The sequence below is a fragment of the Equus caballus genome, chromosome 26 (assembly GCF_041296265.1).
Source record: "Equus caballus isolate H_3958 breed thoroughbred chromosome 26, TB-T2T, whole genome shotgun sequence".
In the NCBI taxonomy this organism is placed as follows: domain Eukaryota; kingdom Metazoa; phylum Chordata; class Mammalia; order Perissodactyla; family Equidae; genus Equus; species Equus caballus.
Genome location: NC_091709.1, coordinates 18,730,491 through 18,750,932, shown reverse-complemented (window position 1 = coordinate 18,750,932; position 20,442 = coordinate 18,730,491). Strand labels below are relative to the sequence as shown.

Below are 20,442 nucleotides of genomic sequence, written 5' to 3'. Positions count from 1 at the left end.
TTCTTTCATAAATTTTCCAAGTTTTTGCCTTTTTAGAATTGTATTGTCTGTCTTTTGTTACTGATTGGGAGGAGTTTTTTATGTGTTCCGGATACAAGTTTTTTGTCATATATTTGTATTGCAAATATTTTCTCTTAGTCTGTGGCTTCCCTATTCTTTTTCTTAGTAGTGTCTTTTGATGAGCAAAAGTTGTAAATTTTAGTGAGCTACAATTTATCAAATTTTTTTCATGTTTAGTACTTTCTGGGCTATTGTGTCCTACCTCTAGATAGCAAAAATATAAGAAATATAAGAAAATCTTGTATTTTCTTCTAGAATCTTTCTAATTTTAGCTTTTATGCTTAGTTCTAGAATACATCTTAATTGCTTGTGGTTTGAGGACGGAGGCTTTATTTCCATATAGGTATTAAATTGTGTAGCCATCATTTATTAAAACGACTTTCCTTTCCCCAGTTAACCATGTATGTGTGGATCCATTCCTAGGTTCTCTGTGCTGTTCCATTTGTTTACATGTCTATGCATATGCCAAACCACATTGTCTTGAGGACGGTAGCTTCTGGTGAGACTTGAAATCAAGTAGTGTGAATACTTCATCATTTTCTGCTGCTAAGTTGTTTTGGCTATTCGAGGGCTTCGCCTTTTCCATAAACTTTCCAAATCAGCTTGTCAATTTCTATAAAACTATATTAGAATTGTGATTGAAAACACAGTCAATCTATACATCAAATTGCGAAAATAAACATTTTAATTGAGTCTTTCTCTCCTGAAACATGATATACCTCTCCATTATTTAAGAATCCTTTAATTTCTCTCAACAATATTTTGCAGTTTTCAGTGTGTGATCTTACACATGTTTTGTTAAACTTTTTCCTAAATGGTTGATTTTTTTACACGGTTATAAGTGGATTTATAAAATTTTCTTTTCCAGCTTTTCTATATTATATATGCATTTAATTATATTGTCCTTGTATCTTGTGACCTTACTAACTTCACTAATTTATTTTAATAGTTGTGAAATACTTTTTTCTGAGTGTTTCCAGATAATCATCTGTTTTTCTTTCTCCTTATCTGTGTTAATATGGTAAATTCTATTGAATAGTTTCCAAGGTAAATAAACCTTGCAATCCTGGGATAAATTTCATTTGGTCAAGATATATTATGCTTTTTACAGATACTGCTAAATCTGATTTTCTAACATTTGGTAAAGAATTTTGCATCTCTGTTCATGAGGGATATCGACGGTAATTTTTTTTTCTTCTAATGTCTTTGTCAGGTTTTGGAATCAGGGTGGCTGGCTTTATAAAATGGATCGGGAAGTATTCCTTCTTCCTCTAGGTTCTGTAAGAGTTTTTGTGGGGCTAGTGTTATTTCTTGCTTAAATATTTTCTGGAATTCAGCAATGATATGTATGCCTAGACTATTCTTTGTGGATTTTTTTTTATGAATTTAGATTTATTCAGAATTTTTATTTCTTCTGTGTTGGTTGTAGTAAATGGATTTTGGGGTTTTGCCTACCCATGACCTTCTCCAACCCATCAAAATTGCTGAATTTACTATCATGTGCTTATTTGCAGTATCTACTTATTATCATTGTACTGTCTGCAGAATGTATGGTAATGTTACCTTTTTCATTCTTAAACACTGGGAATTTATGTTCCCTCTCTGTCTCTCTCCCCCTCCTTCCCATGTTATTCAGTCTTGAGAACAATTTTATTAATCTTTTTAAAGTACAGATTTTTTGCTTTGTTAGTTTTATTTGTTTTTTTATTAATCAATTTCTGCTATTTTTTCTTCTATTTACTTTTATGTCTCTTCTTAACATAAAAACGTATCAATTATTTGGACCTTTTTCTTTTCCAATAACATATTCAAAGCTATAAATTTTCCTCTGTGCTCTTCTTTAGCTAAATCTTACAAAGTTTTATGTTACACTTCCATTCATCATAAAGTTAAAAATACTTTCTACTTTCCCTAAGGATTTCTGATTTTTTTTGCAGAGGTTAGAATTGTATTGTTAAATTTCCAAATGTTTGGGGTATTTCCAGATAGCTTTTTGTTACTGATTTCTAATTTAATTTCACTGAGATCAGAGAATGTACTTTGCATGAATTTAGGCTTTTAAATTTGGAGACTTATTTTATGGCCCAGCATTTGGTCTTAGTGAACGTTCCTTGTGCACTTGAATATGTGCATTTTTCTGTTTTGGAGTAGAATGTTCTACCAATACTAGGGCAAATTAGTTGAGAGTATTATTCAGGTCCTTAGTAATTTTCTATTTGTTCTTTCTATTAATAAGAAAAGTGTCTGGAAACCTATTAGAATGTAGATTTGTGTGTTTCTCCTTTCTGTCCCTAAGTGTTTATTTCATGTATCACATATTCTCTCCTCTGTTTCAAGTGCATGTATTTTAGGATTGTTGTATCTTCCTGATGAACTTACGCTTTATTATTATGAAATGCCCTACTTTATTTCCTAGTAAGAGTCTTTGCCCTGAAATTTACTTGTTCTGATTTGAGTATAGCTTCATCATCTTGTAAGTCTTTGCATGGTTTGTGTTTTTTTCTATCGCTTTATCATAACTTCTGTTTCTCTGTATTTAATGTCCATGTCTATTATTTAAAGCACATATTGTTAGGTCTCCTTTTTGTATCCAGCGTAACAATCTTTGCCTTTTAATTGGACTGTTTAGACAATTCTCTTTAATATAATTATTGATGTGTTTGGGCTTACAGTCACCATCTTGCAATTTATTTTCTATCTGACTTCATTCTTATTTTTATAGTTCTGCTTTCTTCTGGGTGAATACCTTTCTTTTGTTACTGGTTACTCTAGGAAATATAATTCCATTTTCCTTCCTCTCAATCTTTTTTGCTATTGTTATACCTTTTATTTATGTATATGTAATAAACACCACTATACAAACTAAAGTGTTATTATCAGTTTTGCTTTAAAGACTCAATTGTCTTTCAAGTAAATTAAAACTGAGAAAAAATATTTTATGTTACTCATCATTATCTGGTATTCTGCTCCATAAATTCAACACCCTCAGTCTTCCTGATTTTCTCTGTCGCTTCCCCTTCATTGAATCACATTTTAGAAATTGTATCCAGATAGAAAGCTATGAAAATAGTAAGATTCCCCTTATGTATTTCCCTTTTGTTTCCTGCCCTTTTGTTTCACATATTTTGTCTAATTTTCTACTTGTTTGTAACAGGATTGCTTAACCCATACCTGTTGTTTATGGGGAAAAGTGGAAGCATCCAGTGAATTATTTATTTCAAAATAATAAACCTTTCTGTTCTACAATCCATTTGTTTTCTTCTATATTTTTGTTTCCCTCTGAAACTTTTCATATGTTCATTCATTATGAGTATTAAGTCCATGAACATATTGTAATAGCTGATATAAAGTCTTTTCTCCTAATCTCAACATGTGTGTCAACTCATGGTCCATTTCTATTGATTACTTTTTCTCTTGTCCTTGGGTCATCTTTTCCTAGTTTTTTTTTATTATTTGCTTGTTCTTGTGTTCCTAGTAATTTTTTACTGTACACTGGACATTGCAGATGTCATACTATAAAATTTTGTGATCTTCTGAGGAGTGTTGAGTTTTGTTCTAGAGGCAGTTACGTTACTGGCTGATCATCTTGATCTTGTGGTGGCTTGGTTTTTACATTTTGTTTGTATGGGACAGTATGTGTTGTGAGTTCTTCTTAGGTCAAAACCTCAGTTTGATCTTTAGGTCTAAGGCATGACCTTCCCGGGGTTTCAGTGAAAAGTATAATGTGTTTATCTGCTCCTCCTAACTTGAGGAAATTCAAACTTCAAACACCATCTTCTCTGCAGTGGACATCAACTAAAAAGTCTGTTCAGCCTTTCCAGCCTTCTAGCTTTTGTTTTCTACCAGATCCATGGGATCTTCCTTCTGCATTCACAGTTCAGGTTTCACCCTAAGATTGAGGGAGAATTTATACATGAGTTTGGGAACATCGCTCTCCTGTGGCTTTTTCACATGGTCTCCCCTTCAATTTTCAGTCACTCTAGCAGCTCTGAACTCTATCCTTTGACACCTCATACCAATAAGATTGAGGTTTTCCACTTGGATTCTAGCTGCCTAAAGCCACATGGGTCGAGATCTCTAAGGGGAAAAAAGTCTCACAGGTGCAGGTTTCCCCCCGTGCAGTTCCCTTCTTTCCAGAGGCAAATCCCTTCGGTCCTCTCTGCTTTTATTTGCTTGTGTTTTTAATTTTTTTAAATATTCTTCCCAGAGTTTACATATTTTAAAAATATTTGTCCAGAGTTTGATGAAGTGAATGTGTCGTTTCCACTATTTTCTGTTTATTTTCAGGATTGATGCCCAGAACACACTGCCAATTTCTGGGAAATTGTTTCTTAGTACAAAGTATTTATTGTATGTGAATAGACTTAACCTTCTGTCATAATGTTAAAATTTTTTAGACTCTCCAAGTTTTCTATCTTTTGTATATTAAAAGCATTAAAGAGAAAAAGTTATAGTATTAACTTTCCTTTAAATTGCCTTCCCTTTCTTAATTAGTCATACAGACTGAATTAATTTCTTAACCTGAGGGAAACCTATAGTCTTGCTCTTCTGAGATTTTCTAAAATAAATTGGAATAAGAAAGAAATACAGGTGCACCCAAAAGGATTTAACTGACACATATGTATATATTCCATTTATAGTATTTAGAAATAAGCCATTAATTTCCACTTAAAAAAACTAAACATGAAACATATTTAAAAAGTATAGTTTTCTATGAGAGCTCCTAGATAAGTAAACAAAGGTTTTTTTTTTACTATCTTTCTAGCATATATGTAAAGTGGATTTACTGAATATAATTTTTCTTACTCATAGATGAGTGCCAAGTATATATGTTTCCCTTCCATTTTTCTTTTTTTTATTACTGTGTCTTTAGTAATAAATATTATTCTTAAAGTTCTTAAGCAAGGGAAAGTTTTCTTTTTTTTGTTTTTGAGTAACTTTTTTTCCACAAGATTTTGGAGATTTATTGCACTTGTAAGCAGGTAAAAAAACTTCAAGAATATCACTTAACCAAGCTCATGTCATGGCAATTAAGAATTAATAACTGTATAGTAACAAAATAATAAAGTTAATTTAGATTATTTTAAATCAAATAGAAAGTTTTCCTTAACTCTTCTATTGTTTTGAAAAAACTAAGAATCTTTAAATGGATAATGAGTACCTTTTAATTTATTGTTTAGTGTATTATAAAATTCTTTTCAAATTTCTCGCTGAAGTAAAAAAAATCTAATAAATGATATTCTTACGTCCTATTCAAATAGTTAAAATATGCAATATTCAAGATGTAATCAAACAGAATTCTACCACTTGGAAAACATACATTCACATACACACACATGCATACACACATGTAAGCCCAATTCAACCCAGAAAAGACTGTCTGTGAGAGATTTATTTCTTCTTAATACCTACCGTTGTACTGAAGAAGCCTTTAATTGTTTCTTTAATTACCCCTGAATATCTACCTTAACATCTTGTGTGATAACCTTATCTACACAACTGTTATTCCCTAGTTGAAAATTGATTTAGTGATGGCTAATCTCCTTTTATGTTTCAGTTTATGCTTTCGCTATCTATTCAGTATCTATTCAGTACTGGAAACAGCACTTAAAGTGTCTCAAGCTCTTCCTCGTTTCCCCCTTGCCTTAATTAAATCATGTATTGGCATTTGATATAATTTATGGCTGATAATTTTAGATTTGTCTTATGCCAGACCATGTACTGTTTCATCTATTCCTTCTCAGTTTAGTTTTCATTCCAGAAAGTTCCATTAAGAGATCATTAATTAAAATATTGTATAAATATAATAAGCAGTTTGACATAGGCTTAAAAGTAATATTATTCTTTTGTCTATAGTTTCCACTGGTGAGATGACTTTTACATGAAAGTGTCCATCGTTCTATATTGTTGCACTTACAAACACAAAAATGCAACCAAATACATTTACATATATAAGCACCAAGCAGTATGCCAGATACCAAATTTACATTGACTTAAAATTTTCAGTAATCTTACTTAATAAAATAGCTATTTTGTTTTAATCATTTGAGCATTTCATGCTTACCTTACATAGGTTGGTAACATGTGGAACAGCTGCAAACTTTCACAGTAATAGGTACAATCGAATCTGATGTGTCTAATTAATTTTTAGTCCAACAAATTAGTTTTGTTCTTCATTACTCTCTATGGGAGAAAGACATTATATTTCATTATATTTTTTGTCTGCAAGCACAATGGAGCGTTGCAGGTCACACACATCCCTTGTCTATGCTCTAATTAGTCCAACTGACAACATTGTTTCAAAAATACCAGCAGCATAAGAAATAGTAATACACCTTGGGTAACATAAATATTGCTCTATATTAAATATGATATTCTGTGGACCTTTTACACAAATGAAAGGCAAATTTTCTTTTCTCTTTGTTCTACAAAGTGTTTGTTTTCTTTTTAGTAACTACTAGTAATTAGGAAAATCACCAGATATGTGTATGTCTCATATTGAAAATAGCTCATTATAAAAACATTTTTTACTATTTTTAAATGTATAACAAGGGCAGATAGATTGGGAAAATGAACCAAGTTTACTACAAAAGTGAATCTGTTTTTTAAATCTAGAATTTAACACAAAAGATATTGCAGAAACGGAAGATAAGGATGGATAAGAAAATGCTAGCAGCTTTAACAAACAAACCTGCATTCTGATTGGCTAAATTAAATGGAAGTTTCTTTGTTATTCATAGTCCAGTCTAATATGGGTTAGCAGAGTGGAGGGTGGGGTTTCTACTCCATACAGTTATTCGGAGAGTCTTCTCATCAGTGACTCTACCGTCTCTTAGGGGGTGAGCATCCTCCATCAGATCCCTTGTTTCTATCCAACACATTAGGAAAGTGAGAAAGTGTTAAGTATTGTCACAGCAGCGTATGGGTCAGGTCTGAAGGCAGAATGCATCATTTGTGCCTATGCCCTATTGGCCAATACTCAGTCACTTTGTTGCGCGTAACTACGGGGGAGTCTGGGAAATGTAACCTAATTTTCTGCCCAAGAAGAAAAGAGAAACTGTGGTATTCAAGTAACCTTTGGTTTGTAGGACTCTCACATCTAGATAATTTACAACTTACATCCCCGAAGTTACCTGAGAGGCTCGTAAAGTAACCCTTAGCCTTACATTGGCCATAATCATGAGTCACAAACTACTTTGTTCCTATTGACCTGTTTACATACATCATCTCAAATAATCTTCCCAAATATGTGACATAGACAATACTGTTGCCAACTAACAGAAACAGATACTCCAAAAGATTAATGCCTTACATAAGCCTACTGCTTACTTAGCTAGTAAGTGGCAGTGATGGTATTCAGACTCAGAACTTCAAAGACCATGCTCTTTCTAATATATTACAGTGCCATCATAACTAAAACACTGAAAATCACACATTTCTTTGCTGTGATATGCTGAGATTTACCATTTCTATTTTGAGTACAATTTATTTTTTAAAAGTCTTTGATTAGTCATTAGTGAGGTATGATATTGACATTAGAAATCACTGAGTTCTTAGTGTCTAAATTTCTTAATCTATTAAATAAACACCTAAATCTTTGCTCTTCAAAGACGTTATGATTCCATGAGTTTTAAGCCTATTTTAAAATGTGGATCAAGATTTTGTTAATTATCTCTGAGAGATCTAAATTGTCAAAACATGACTACTTCTAGAATAATCTTAGTCCAGATTTAAATGTATGTTTTAGTTACATAGGCCTTAGAATTAATTTTAAAATTGTCTTTTGAATTCAGCTTTCAAGTGGATTTTCAAATTAGTTTCAATACTTTAAGGGAATACATGAGTTTTATCCTTTCATGACGTTTTAATTATAGATACTAATCTCTATGAAAGGATGTTTCCATAATTGTAATTGTTTTATATAGTAGTTTGAATACATTACAGAAAGTTAAAGGGCATTTGATCAAAATAAGTTCCTTGGTAGAATATTAAGGATAATATTAAGGTGCATATTTTGAATCATGAACATTTGAATTTGTACAGTGCTGTAGAGGGAAGACAATTTGCAAATACCCTTTGCTGAGTATTGTAGTTGCTTTTTTTTCTTTTAATGAGACTATATTAAAACATGCTTTACCTAGATGAAGAACAGTTATTATGATTTCAACCACTAGCATTTGTATTAATACTTATTTATAAGGCAATAAATCAAGAAGCAGTTCAGAATCTATTCATAGTAAGTCAAAACATAAAGGAGGAATGTTCTTAATCACATTTCAAACTCATAATTTTCTTCTTCTTCTGAAACTTATAAAATATGCTTATCAATAATTGTGGCAGGCTCAGGACCCAACAAATGTTACCTGCCTTCAAAGGAATTTTCTAATTCTCTGTGCCTTTGGTATACCCTGTATGTATTCCTGTTTATTTTTGTATTAATGTTTACTAAAACTATTGTTTCTTCCATAGGGGGACGTAATGAAGTTGTCATTACTGAAAACAATAACAGCATAACTGAGCAAATCACCGATGTTGTGAAGCAACCAGCCTTTATAGCTGGGATTGGTGGTGCCTGCTGGGTAATTTTGATGGGTTTTAGCATCTGGTTGTATTGGCGAAGAAAGAAGAGAAAGGGACTCAGTAACTATGCTGGTAAGAGACTATTTCCAGCTAAGAAAACTTCTTATCTTTAGGAATGCGATGAAATGAAAGAAAAACAATGAAATGGAATAACAAGTGAGCGAAGGAATGAATTCATGTTTTTGGCTTGTTTTAAACACCTGCTCTGTAAAATGTCCTTATAAATAAGATGCTTCAATGCATTGCTCTTCACCATATCACATTATGACCATAAGGCCATCTTTTTGCTTGTGTCTCCAGGAAAGCATAACAAGAGCACACACTCATAAATACTTAACCATTTTTCTCAGCTCGTTCTTCAAAACACACAGGCATACACACAGAGACTTTGCATGCTATGAAGCCATTATTTGAGAAGTGGATTTAGTCAAGAGCATTATTAAAATCCACAGGAAAAAGGGAAAGATTTGAAATATAGCTTTTAGTATTTCAAGATGCAGATTACAATAGGAAATGTCCCAGATGGAAAATACAAACAAGCAAAAAATTTAACTAGAATTGGTAAGACTGGTGAGGCATGAATTAAGGAATTTACTAGTCACTTAAATAGGAGGTCTACTTTAAGGTGACCAATCAACATTTTAGAAGGAAGGAGAAAGAAAAGGAAAAGAAGCAGCAGAAGAAAAAGAAAACCCGAGATATTACCTGTAGGCAAAAATGTTTTTTTCCTGGAATCCGAAACAGAATTTCAAGGATGTCTAAAATTGTGGCCTTCAAAATATTTCAAAGGAAAAGAGAAAGAGTGAATGAGAGAGAAAATGATTGAAAGAATGAACTCAGTCCAGAGGCTATGTTCAATAACAATTTTACTTGCAATTCATTTGAAGTATTTTCTCTAACAACAATAATCATAAAAAGAAATTGTCTTGCAATTTTTCACACTTTCTAAAATTTACAAGGGAACAATTTTAATTTAAATCATCCTACAAGCACTTTAGAAATTTCAAGACATTTTATTCCATCTTCAATCTCTAATTTTAACTTTGGTAAGAGGCATAAATTTCTTAATAACTGATTTTGACAGAAGCTTCATTACTTGTTAAGCTTATAAGCTGTTGGAGCTTGTGAGCTTCTAAGCTGCTGAGAACGTCTAAATAGTGCAAAATGGAAGGAATAGCACCTACTTGGTTGTCTTGCTTGTTATTTAACAGCATTTAAATATGATTATTTGACTATAACATTGTGGCTCATGTCCGTATCTTATGAAAATAAAGTTTATTAGGTACTAGTTAGAATAAATTCCAAGGACTAGAGAAAGTCATATAGTGTATCCATTGAAAGGGGCTTCCATGCTTTGTGACTTGCTATTGCTCCGCCATTCAAGTTCCTCATTGGTCACTGATGCCTGCTTCCTTATGCTTTGTCATCTAAGTGCTATGGCACCACACCAGTGAGGGATTCTTCCCAGAAAGGGATGCTGGGAGCTAACTGCTGAGTGTGAGAGTCTTGAACATTAACGATACTTTAATGCAACTTCTTGTTTGTAGTCCAGTCCTCTGCCTTCATTCTTCAAAAGTATTGTCTATCAATCCATCTGTTTAACCAATCACCTTGTTACGTTTCATCTGTGACACACTCATATAAATCATAGAAAACGTAAGGCAGAACTGATTTAATTCAAGGGCTATTTTGTGTTTATCCCTTTGCTTGACTTCAGTTACAATAGTAAAAGATTGACTCTGCTGGTCACTTCAGTGCAAAGTGTTAAGAGACCCACATTTGGAATGCTGCATTTTCACTCTCCATACTTCATTCACTGACTCCTTATAAACAACAGGGCTCTCACAATTACCGGGTTTGTGCTTTTACTAAAAGTACATCAGACAGACTTATTTTTTCTTCTTCTCCTTTTTTCTTAACAGCAGTCCTTTGCAAAACCTGTAAATTTAATTTGAAAATATCTGTTGGTCTTTGAGCTTGACAAGAATACTCCGTTTCCTATTATCATTTCTCATTGTGATTGATCTCCGTCTGCTTGTAGAACTGCTAACTCAGAAGGTGCTATGCCCTTCAAACATTTTGGAATAAGGCCAAGCCAGAGAGCAGCCTTTCAAAACCTTTATTCTTAATTGATAGATGGCTGACTCTCAGAGTGGATTCACCTTCAGCTAGTAATTTGCCTTCCAGCAACTGCTGTTCTTTTCATCCATACGAGAAGCAAATGAAAATCCAAATCATAGGTTCTTAGCATTGCATATCTGACTTGGTGACGTTTTCCACAGACTTCCCTCCATAAGTAGCCTGTCTTCTACCTTTTAAAGTTTTCATATTCTTGTCCTTATACAACTTAGAGAATATGGGGATTTTAAGTGAGAATAATTAGTGGATTCTGTATTTATCATATGCTTAAATTTCTGATATTTCATGTATGAGCTAATGATCCATTTTAAGAGCCCAGAGATTTCGTATGGGGCTATTTTTCTCTGAAGCGTGTTATAAAAATTAAAGAAAATATACTGTACTTGTACTGGTTCTGTTTATATTTTGGTTTTCATAAAAATTTCCCTGGGAATCTTACGAATTTTACAACTATGTAAACTAAACCCAGTAAAGTTAAAACAATGTGATTTTACTCACAGGATGAAGAGCCTCACATTTTCACTACATGGTAATGTCTAAATAGTCTCAAAACTTTATTATTGATTCATGTAGCATCAATAATTTTTTTCCAAGTGAACAAAAAGTCTACCTTAGGATCAGTATTTAAATTAATTTGTAACATAAGATACTTCGTTTATTTCAAAACCCAGTTGTGATCTTGGATTACACTTAAACATCTGATGTAATTTACATATATTAAGAGACTTACATCTAATAAAGTTAGACTGACCCCAAGCAGAATTGTAAAGTAGGTGAAACTTGATTTCAGCACTCTCTTTTTCCTCTTCCATTCCAGGTTTCTTCTTAACCACTAGAGATAGAATAGGAAAGATTTTAACTAATGGAGAGACGTATAAATCTCTGCAAGATGTCTTCCACTCTCCCTGTGTAGGCAAAAACTAACCCACTGCCTTTTGTTGTGGCTAGTCTTTGACTCTGCATCCTGTAGAAAATTAAATTTGAATGGTTAGAAGAAAGGGAAAAACCCATGCTGCTCAGTGTTGATATTTTTCTTATGTATCAAAGGATTTAACATATTTATCATAGAACACCTGTAGATTAACATCTTAGCTTGCAACAGCAACTATTGAGAATCCAATGAAAATTTAAATATTTAAATGATCTGAGAGGAGGATTTGGCCTGAATGTTTTACTTCTTTACGCAGCAGAAAGTAGAGATTTCCCAAAGCCAGAATTACCACTAGCTTCCTATTTTATTTTTTCATATTTATACTTTAATTATTCAAATTCTTCAGACACAAACACATTCACCACTGGTTTGCATGTGGCACAAAGAAGGGTGCTGGAACAAAAAAGATGTCCTCATATTTCATTTTCCACGTGAAATCATTGGATACTTTTCTGGAGCAACATGCAGTGTTATTTATCTTATTCTTCATTGAACACTAATACTCTACTTGTCACTGCATATGAGGTTCCTGGCCACTAGAAGAATTCACTACCTGACTTGTTATAGGGTGAAATCAAATTGTAAAGAGATTTGGGCAGACAATATGGAAAATATTAGATCATTTTGAATCTAGAGAAAATGATCATATATATAACAGTGTTTGTGAATAGAAAAACGAACTGCATAAGTCTGAGAAAAAAGCTAGATAGCTTTCATTTTCATGAGGATTCCATATAGCTATATTTTATAGAAATATATCTAATATATATCTGTATTATAATCCTCTTGAAGGATACATAACCCTTTTTAAACTTACATTGTTCATTTTTCTATTCAAAGTTTTTGTCGTCAACTTTTTAATAAAAGTAAACATATTTCCACTTTTAAAAGGGTGAGTTCTATTTTATGAATATTACCTCTGAGGATAACAGATTTTATGAATCTCAGTAAATATAAACAATTTAATGAGTGAGCAGATTATGAAATGCTAAACACTTCATGCATAGGTTTTAAAACGGTTGGTGAAACATAATTTATTTGACAAAACTGTCCAAAGACAGTTTAAGATTTGATGGAATTTTTATACTCTGATTATCTGGGCTGAGCTAATGCTTATTAAAAGAGGATTAATCTACATTCATGTTTGAAAAATTGCTTATCAGGAAAGGGAATGAGGGTTGGCTGGCAACGTTAAAGTTCCATTTGGAGTAGGAAAATGTGGTCCAGTGGAGATAGGCTCTGTGAAACCTTCCTCACCTCAGAATGTCAATTTACGACGTAGTTATGTTTCCTTTCCTTCTCAATTCCAGCAGGCATGAGATTAGGATTAATCCTGCCCTATAATAGTAGAGGTACTTTGTATATGATATAAACTTGCAAAATCTCTTTACCTTACATCCTTTGCAAATGTTGCAATAAACTCAAAATATTTAATGCAATTCTGAAACATTTATGTTTGTGGTGTCTGTAGAACATTTTGGAAACCTTAACACTATTCGGTTAGTTTTAGCTAAAAACTTCTATACGTTGCTCCCTGAACTTCTTAATTTTAGATGCTAGCAGAAACTTCTGGTAAAGATTCACAGTTATTTCAGATTTATGTCTGATAAGCACAAAGTTACCACACTGGGATTATCAAAATCATGACTAGAGCAAGATTATCCAACCACCTACCCATTCCTTCACTCTCTTGCTTTCAGCTTCAAGGTAGTTCAACGTCTCTTTGCAGTGTTGAAAAGCTTTTTCAAAACAGCTTTCAATTTTGTGTGGCATTTATTTGTATGTTTCTCTCTCTCTGTGCAAAAATCGCTGATCAAAACACCAAATGTGACTACCACTTTAGGAGTTCTAATGGTTCATCCTTATTTCTCGTCTGCTTTTAATCTCATGGTCTAATGGAACTCAATTACTTTTGGTTTACTATTCTAAATGGAACAAATCTAAAAGTTTTAGAGCATGGGGTAAGAAGAAAACTTTAAAAAGTGCCCTCTTCTCTTCCTTAGTTTAAAGACAACTACGCAACTTTATTAGGACAAGGGTGTTTTCTTTCTTTCTTACTTTTTTTTCTGATAGAAACATACAAAATGGAAGATTCTCATGTACACCAAATGGTGTCTATAGGCCGTTTTAAGTTAGTCTTGTATTTTCATGATGTACTGTGTATTTTTGCCTTTGTATAGTTGATGTGCAGAGATATAGCCTTTGAAGAATTTACCCTTGCTTAGGATGTAAAAGTTAAGCACAACTCAATTTTCATGCCTCTGCTTCAGTTGTCCTCCTTTTTCTAATAGCATTTATTGCTCTGGCAGTAACAGAAAGTTTGGGTGGGGAGAAAAGAGCGTCTAAATTAGGGAGAAATACTTAGCTTCTCCCCACGTCTTCTAAACAGCATGATCAGAGGTGTGCGCCTGCTAATTTGCATATTCACAATAATTTTCGCAATATTATCTTAACTCTCTTTTAGTGCAGTAAAACAATCGCTTAGTAGTCCATTAACAAAACCGCATAACTAGAAAGTCAGATCCGACGGAAAGCTAATTAGCTGTACTGTTTTCACATTTTGTGGGTTTTTTCCTCTAATCAAGCCTTTATTTAATACCTTCAATGCTCAATTTTTTTCATTAATTGGTTCAGATTAATTCTTGTTGTTGTTGTTATTGTTGTTAAAAGCAGTTATTAAAGGGACTCAATGTGGTGTGGACACACTGCTGATTCCTGTTTCCCAGCACTGAAGTGAGCCATCAGGAAGCAGAGTAATGACAGTATTCTTTGATTTTCTCTGAGGAGCTGTCCATAGCCTGTCCTGGGCAGGTGCAAAAGTTATGTCAAAATTGTTTGATAATGCGTTTGAGATGTTACCTGAAAAATTGATAAGGCAGTGTACTTCAGGTGCCAGCAAGATGTTCCTAAAAACACTGCGTCACAAAGTCCTGATGGACCCCTGGAATTATTATATCAGCTGATTATGATGTCATGAGAGACACGTCATTAGATGACCTTAGGAAGGGGACTGGGGAACTGCATTTGGGAATTTACAAAATTTAAAGAGTGATCATATTTAACAGTGCAAACGTGAGGGACAGATAAATTATGGAGAGATTATTCAAATTAAAAAGTATTTACTATGTGTATACTTTAAGTAGCAATGTCCTTAGTTTATTTAAAATATGCATCCTTTCTTAAAATTTTCATCTGTTTTTACCTTTACTCATTGAGTAAAGAAGTCATAGTAAATATAATCAATGTCTTCCAAAGATAGGATATGTTGGGCTCACGTCTCAGAAATGGTATTTTTTGCTTCCTCCTCAGTGATTGGTTTAGTTAATCCGTGTTAGTTTTGGTCATACGTGCAATTGTGAAATCCATAAACTTCTAAACACCAAATTTTTTCCACGATTTTCTAGTTCAGTTCTGGTGGCAAATTTGACCCAAACTAATATGAAACTATTTATAAATTTTATCCCACTAACCATGAATATTCACATTTCACTGCAAAATATTAAATAACTTTGAATATCTCTGCTGCCTTAGACTCTCTGTGGAGTATGCATCATATTACCTTTCTCAGATCTGAAACATTTTGATTTCCAAATATATTTGACTGCAAAAGTTTTGGAGAAGGGGTAATGGACATGAACTGATATTTATGTTCTTTGGCCCATCCATGAAACCCACTTTCATGTTGTTGGTTTTGTGGAATGGAATCTGGTGAGTGGAAGGAGTGGATTCTCCAGCCTGTGGCTCTACTGGATGCTTATGGGTATTATTAATAAGTTTCACAGTTTTATAAAGGACTTGAGTTTTGTAATCGTTACATACGATTGGAACATATTCAGTATCAATTATTTGAAAGTTTCATTTTCACGAGGATTGGATGATGAAACAAAGTACTCAATACGTTGTTCTCTATTAATTACAGTTCACATCTATTGTAATTGTAGTTGTTCAACTTAGAGTGCCTATCAGCGTCCGTAAAGTGTCTGTGAAGGTCAGGAATATGTCGTCAATCAATACCTGTTTCACTTGTTTCATTGGAAGGATGATATTATCAGTTTAAACTGTCCTGTTTCAATTTCTAGTATGTGCATTTTGCATTATGCCTTCTAAATTAGGATACCCATTTAAGATTAAAAGTCCTGATTTGATAATTTCACATTAATGCATATAGATCTTCCAATACCACTATATATATACCAATGGTAACCATTTTTGACCTCAAATACAAGTTGCCGCTTTGACTTAACCATACATTTAGCTTGAAGAATTTTAAAATATCTTAGTAAAATTGAGGCAAATGATGGCTTTGCTCTGGGCCATACCATTGCTTTTTACTCTCTGTAGAATTATGTTAATTATATTTTGTTAAAATTCCCAGAGGCATCAGTCCTACACTAAGGGCCAATATGTAGTTGTTATTAATCGTAATTAATATTGACTACTTGTGTGTGTGTGTCTTTCTTTTTTTTACAGTTACATTTCAAAGAGGAGATGGAGGACTCATGAGCAATGGAAGGTATGCTAAGGGATTTTTTTTATTATTATTTTTAATCAGGACTGGGGAAACTCTACAGTAAGCGGCTATTATTATAATAAACGATCACTTATAAGTCTGAGAATTCTAGGAGGAATTAAATGACTTACCACAAGGTTTAATGATCTATCTGTTGTGCACTTTAGAGGAATCAAGTCCAGATGTTTCATATCTCCCAGATGCCCCTGAAGAAATTAGTAGTAAATATCACAAGGAATGTGTTCATTTGTTAGCAGGATGTTTATTGCATTAATTAGACATTAGCAAATGAAGTTGCTGTTGTTTAAGACTCCTTATTGGCTCTCGCTAAATTGCTGTGAGTGAACAATTACACATAATCGATCACAAAGTAAATGATTCATGGATGATGAATAGGCTGTGGATTGATAGAACTGGATTCCACAACTTTGGATACTCAATTGAAATTGATAAAAGCTGATAACAAACCCATATATCCTCATCTATTTTCCCTTTGCCAATATGGAGATTGTAATTAGGCGCTGGTAATAACTTCCAATCTCCCATTTAATCAATATTTTAGCAAAAAGAGATTAGGTCTAATGAGAGCTACTGGATGTAGCAAGAAAGCAGTTGAATCTTCTTATTGCAGTTTCCATAGAAACACATGTTTCTCTTAGGGGTTGTACCAGAAAGCGTCTATCAAAAAAAAAGTACAATGATTATAGATGTTGCCATTTCTTTGTAAATATGCTAATAATCTGGAAAGGAATCAGAATCCCCTCTTTTATAATAAAGATGGGAATTCTTTATTAAATATGACGTGAAGGAAGTTTTTTTTGTAGACCCCATGCACATGATGGATCAGATCACAGTGGATCTTTTATTACCTAAAAAAAATTTAATATACCCCTAATATTTTGCAATTTAGAGAACTTGGAAATGTGCTATTGATGGAACTGTATAAATACTGTTCCTTAATTTCCCTCAAGTTTCCTGTGTCTAAATCAGGCATGAGGGCTTATAACAGGGGTTACAGCCTACAGGGGACAGATAAATATGGGGGCTGCAGGAATCGAGGAAGCAATCGCCCAAAGTCCTGGAAGTGGCTGATACTGAGCAGTCACTCTGAGCAATTGTTCCCTTGAGGTGCCAATTTATCACCAGACCTTGTTTCGGGATCCTGCTATGTTACAGATTCCTACCCGTTTTCAGGGCAGATGACTGAATTCATTTGGATGTCAGCAGAATCCCGGGCAGCACTCCTCTGCTTCCACTGACAGGGGTGGTCTATATATAGCCTTAGTGAACTGCTGAAGTTCCTTAATTCTTGAGACCCTACATGTTTTAATTTGAAGTGAATTAAAATCTTCTTAAATTTCTCAATTCATTTTAGTGCATGAGACAGGTGTCCAAGTGTCTGATTGAGCTCCACTGGTTGATTTCCTTTTAATTTCTGTTTTAGCCGTCCAGGTCTTCTAAATGCTGGCGATCCCAATTATCCATGGCTTGCTGATTCGTGGCCAGCCACAAGCTTGCCAGTCAACAATAGCAATAGTGGCCCAAATGAGATTGGGAATTTTGGGCGTGGAGGTAAGTTATGTTTTTCAAAACTTTATTATTTGTTATTTATTTTCCAGCTTTCCTAGATCTTTTTAAAAAGGCACACTAGAGAATATTTTCTTCCGTAATTAAAATTAAGCACGTGTGCTGTACATTTGCTAAATGTTTTATTATAAAACTACTGAGTCTATATTACCTGGAGTAAAACTAAGCTTTTCAGGATGTTGTCACTAACCAGGAAGATAAATATTCATAATACATTTAGTTTTTAGAGCTATTATACAAGATTACTAAAATCAGGAACTATGCTGCTAACTAGGGCTTATGATTTTGGACCAGTCATTTCACTCCTCTAAGTTTCATTCAACATATATTTATTGAGCATGTCCTGTGTACCTGGCACTATGGCAGATGGTAAAAATATTGTCTATAGAAAGAGAGATGGCCCTTACCCTCATATATCATATAAGGAGTAGACACTTCATAAATATAATGACATGTTGTGAGAGAACTTTTCTGTAGTTCTACAGTTGATAACTGGTGCCCCCAATGAAAGGCAAAAAGGTGCTAAGTACCTGACATGCTAAAGTCTCCAAAATTTGTTGCCAGGGTCCTCTCCATAGGTCTTTATAAGGAAACAGATTGGACCTACTGTAAATAATTACCATCTCCTCTCCTCCACCTTTTCATCCAGTCAATAGGAGGGCAATCCGTTTAGAGAAAGTGGAGACTAGAGAAGTCTGTGGCCCCAGTGTTTAGTTTGGCAGACATATATTTTCTATTAGCAAAAGATTGTGCAGACAGTAAATGGACTGGAGCTGTCTTGCCAGTACCCCATATGGAAGAGCTGCCCTTTGGGAGTAAGAAAGTTCTATGAATGGAGTGTTATTTAAGTTGATATCTGAAGGAAAGGTAGGGATTAATCAAAAGTATATGGAGGAGAAACTACCGTACTTTAAGGTCGAGAAATAAGAGAGACATTGACCTATTGAGAAATGTTAAGAATTTCTTAATGACTTGAGTATAAAGTGTGAGACAGAAGAGGTGGTAGGAAATGCAGAGGGACAGATAATAGAGGGCCTTCAAAGCCACAGAAGATTTAAACTTCGTCCAAAGGGTAATCAGATGCCATTGAAGCATTTATAAGAGGTGAATGCTAGGATCCAAGTACTGTTTTAAGTCATGCAGTCTGTTGCTGGGTAGAGAATAGAGTTAGAGTGGAAAATTGGAGTGATTAATTTGGAGACTAGTGCTGTCATCCAAGAAAGTTTGGATGAATCCACTGAAGGATTTCTACACTTCTAAGCAGAATTAATGCAGGAGACCCAGGGCTGAGTTTAACTATTGAGTCTGTTATAAGCCTCAGTAGTGGATTTCACATGTATGAGTGTGTAGACATACTGACTTAGAAGAATAATCATGGATACTGGTATTTTCTCTTCACGAATTAGATACCAATGCATGTTTGAATATAATTGAAATAATGTTTCAAAATATTATTCAAATATTCAAATATATTCAATATTATTTCAAAAATAATAAAGTTACTCACCATTGCATAAGTCTGCATTCTGTCAACAGCAGCTGTAGGAAGGGGATTCCCTCCTGTTCTCCAAGTAAAATACAGAAAATAACCATCCCTACCTCACAGGGGTGCAGTGTGGATTAAATGGATGACTATGCATACAGGTTTAGCACCAACCTGGACATACAGTTAGTGTCCAATAGGCACCGTTGGAGTTAATGAGAGAATAGAAAGTAAGTGGTATGACTTCTCAGCTCCTTTCTTACCCTCTGTAGTCCAGTACACACCATTTAGGATTCTCACTGGCCAGGGGCCTCTGAAAGTGGCTGCCTCCCCTAGCTGACCAAACTCTGAGCGTATCCATGGGTAAGTTCTATGCCTGATCATAGAACACTGCTCCCTGCTCTACCCAGACTGATTTTGGCAAAAGAAATCCTGTTCCCAAAGTTTTGATGAGTCAAGAAATAGCTGCCCCTTTTACTTGTTTTTGTATTGAAATAGCACACCATTCTATCTTTACATCAAGAAATAAATGCCTAAAGATGAAGAAAATGTTTTGGTTTGGGTTTTTTTTCAGTTAGTCAACAGGCTACAATAACATCTAAAATGTCTCAGTCTAATTTAGCCAAAGGGTACACTTGTAGATTTTCAAGGTTTTTCTTCCATTTCCACCTCATTTTCATGATATGAAATATTTCACAATGAACATCAAAACCAAGACAAAGTTTTTGCAGAGTTGATGGTATCTCTTTTCAGTGTGATAGGCGTTTTAAGCATTTACTATGTACCAGAAATAGTTGGAATTTTTGGTGCATTTCATTTCCTTCACACAATAAATGTATGACATACCTAATCATATTTTCATTTTAAAGGTCGTGAAACTAAGGTTTATCAAGATGAATAACTTGAGATCTGTGTGTATAATGCAAGTCTAACAGATTTGAAAGCCTAGGTTCTTTTATCTACACTGCTCTGTAATTCTAAGGGTGGAATTCTCATGTATGCTTGTATAACTATATTCACTTAGAAGAATAATCATGGATACTGACATTTTCCCTTTAAGAATGGAATGCCAATACTTGTTTAAATGTATGAAAATAGTATTTTGAAAAATAAAGTTACTAATTATTGCATAAATCTACATTTTTTCAATAC

The 20,442-nt window shown here is 33.8% G+C and overlaps 1 protein-coding gene across 36 annotated transcripts in view; it reads left to right on the top strand.

The window, feature by feature from the left end:
* Window positions 1-20,442, top strand: part of ROBO2 (roundabout guidance receptor 2) — a 1,555,999-nt gene that overhangs the window by 1,484,703 nt on the left and 50,854 nt on the right. For all 36 annotated transcript variants that reach the window (XM_070252274.1, XM_070252275.1, XM_070252262.1 and 33 more), the window contains 3 exons: window positions 8,530-8,712; window positions 16,181-16,223; window positions 17,665-17,792. In XM_070252274.1, coding sequence (XP_070108375.1) covers window positions 8,530-8,712; window positions 16,181-16,223; window positions 17,665-17,792 — 354 coding nt within the window. The remainder of the gene's footprint in view (window positions 1-8,529; window positions 8,713-16,180; window positions 16,224-17,664; window positions 17,793-20,442) is intronic.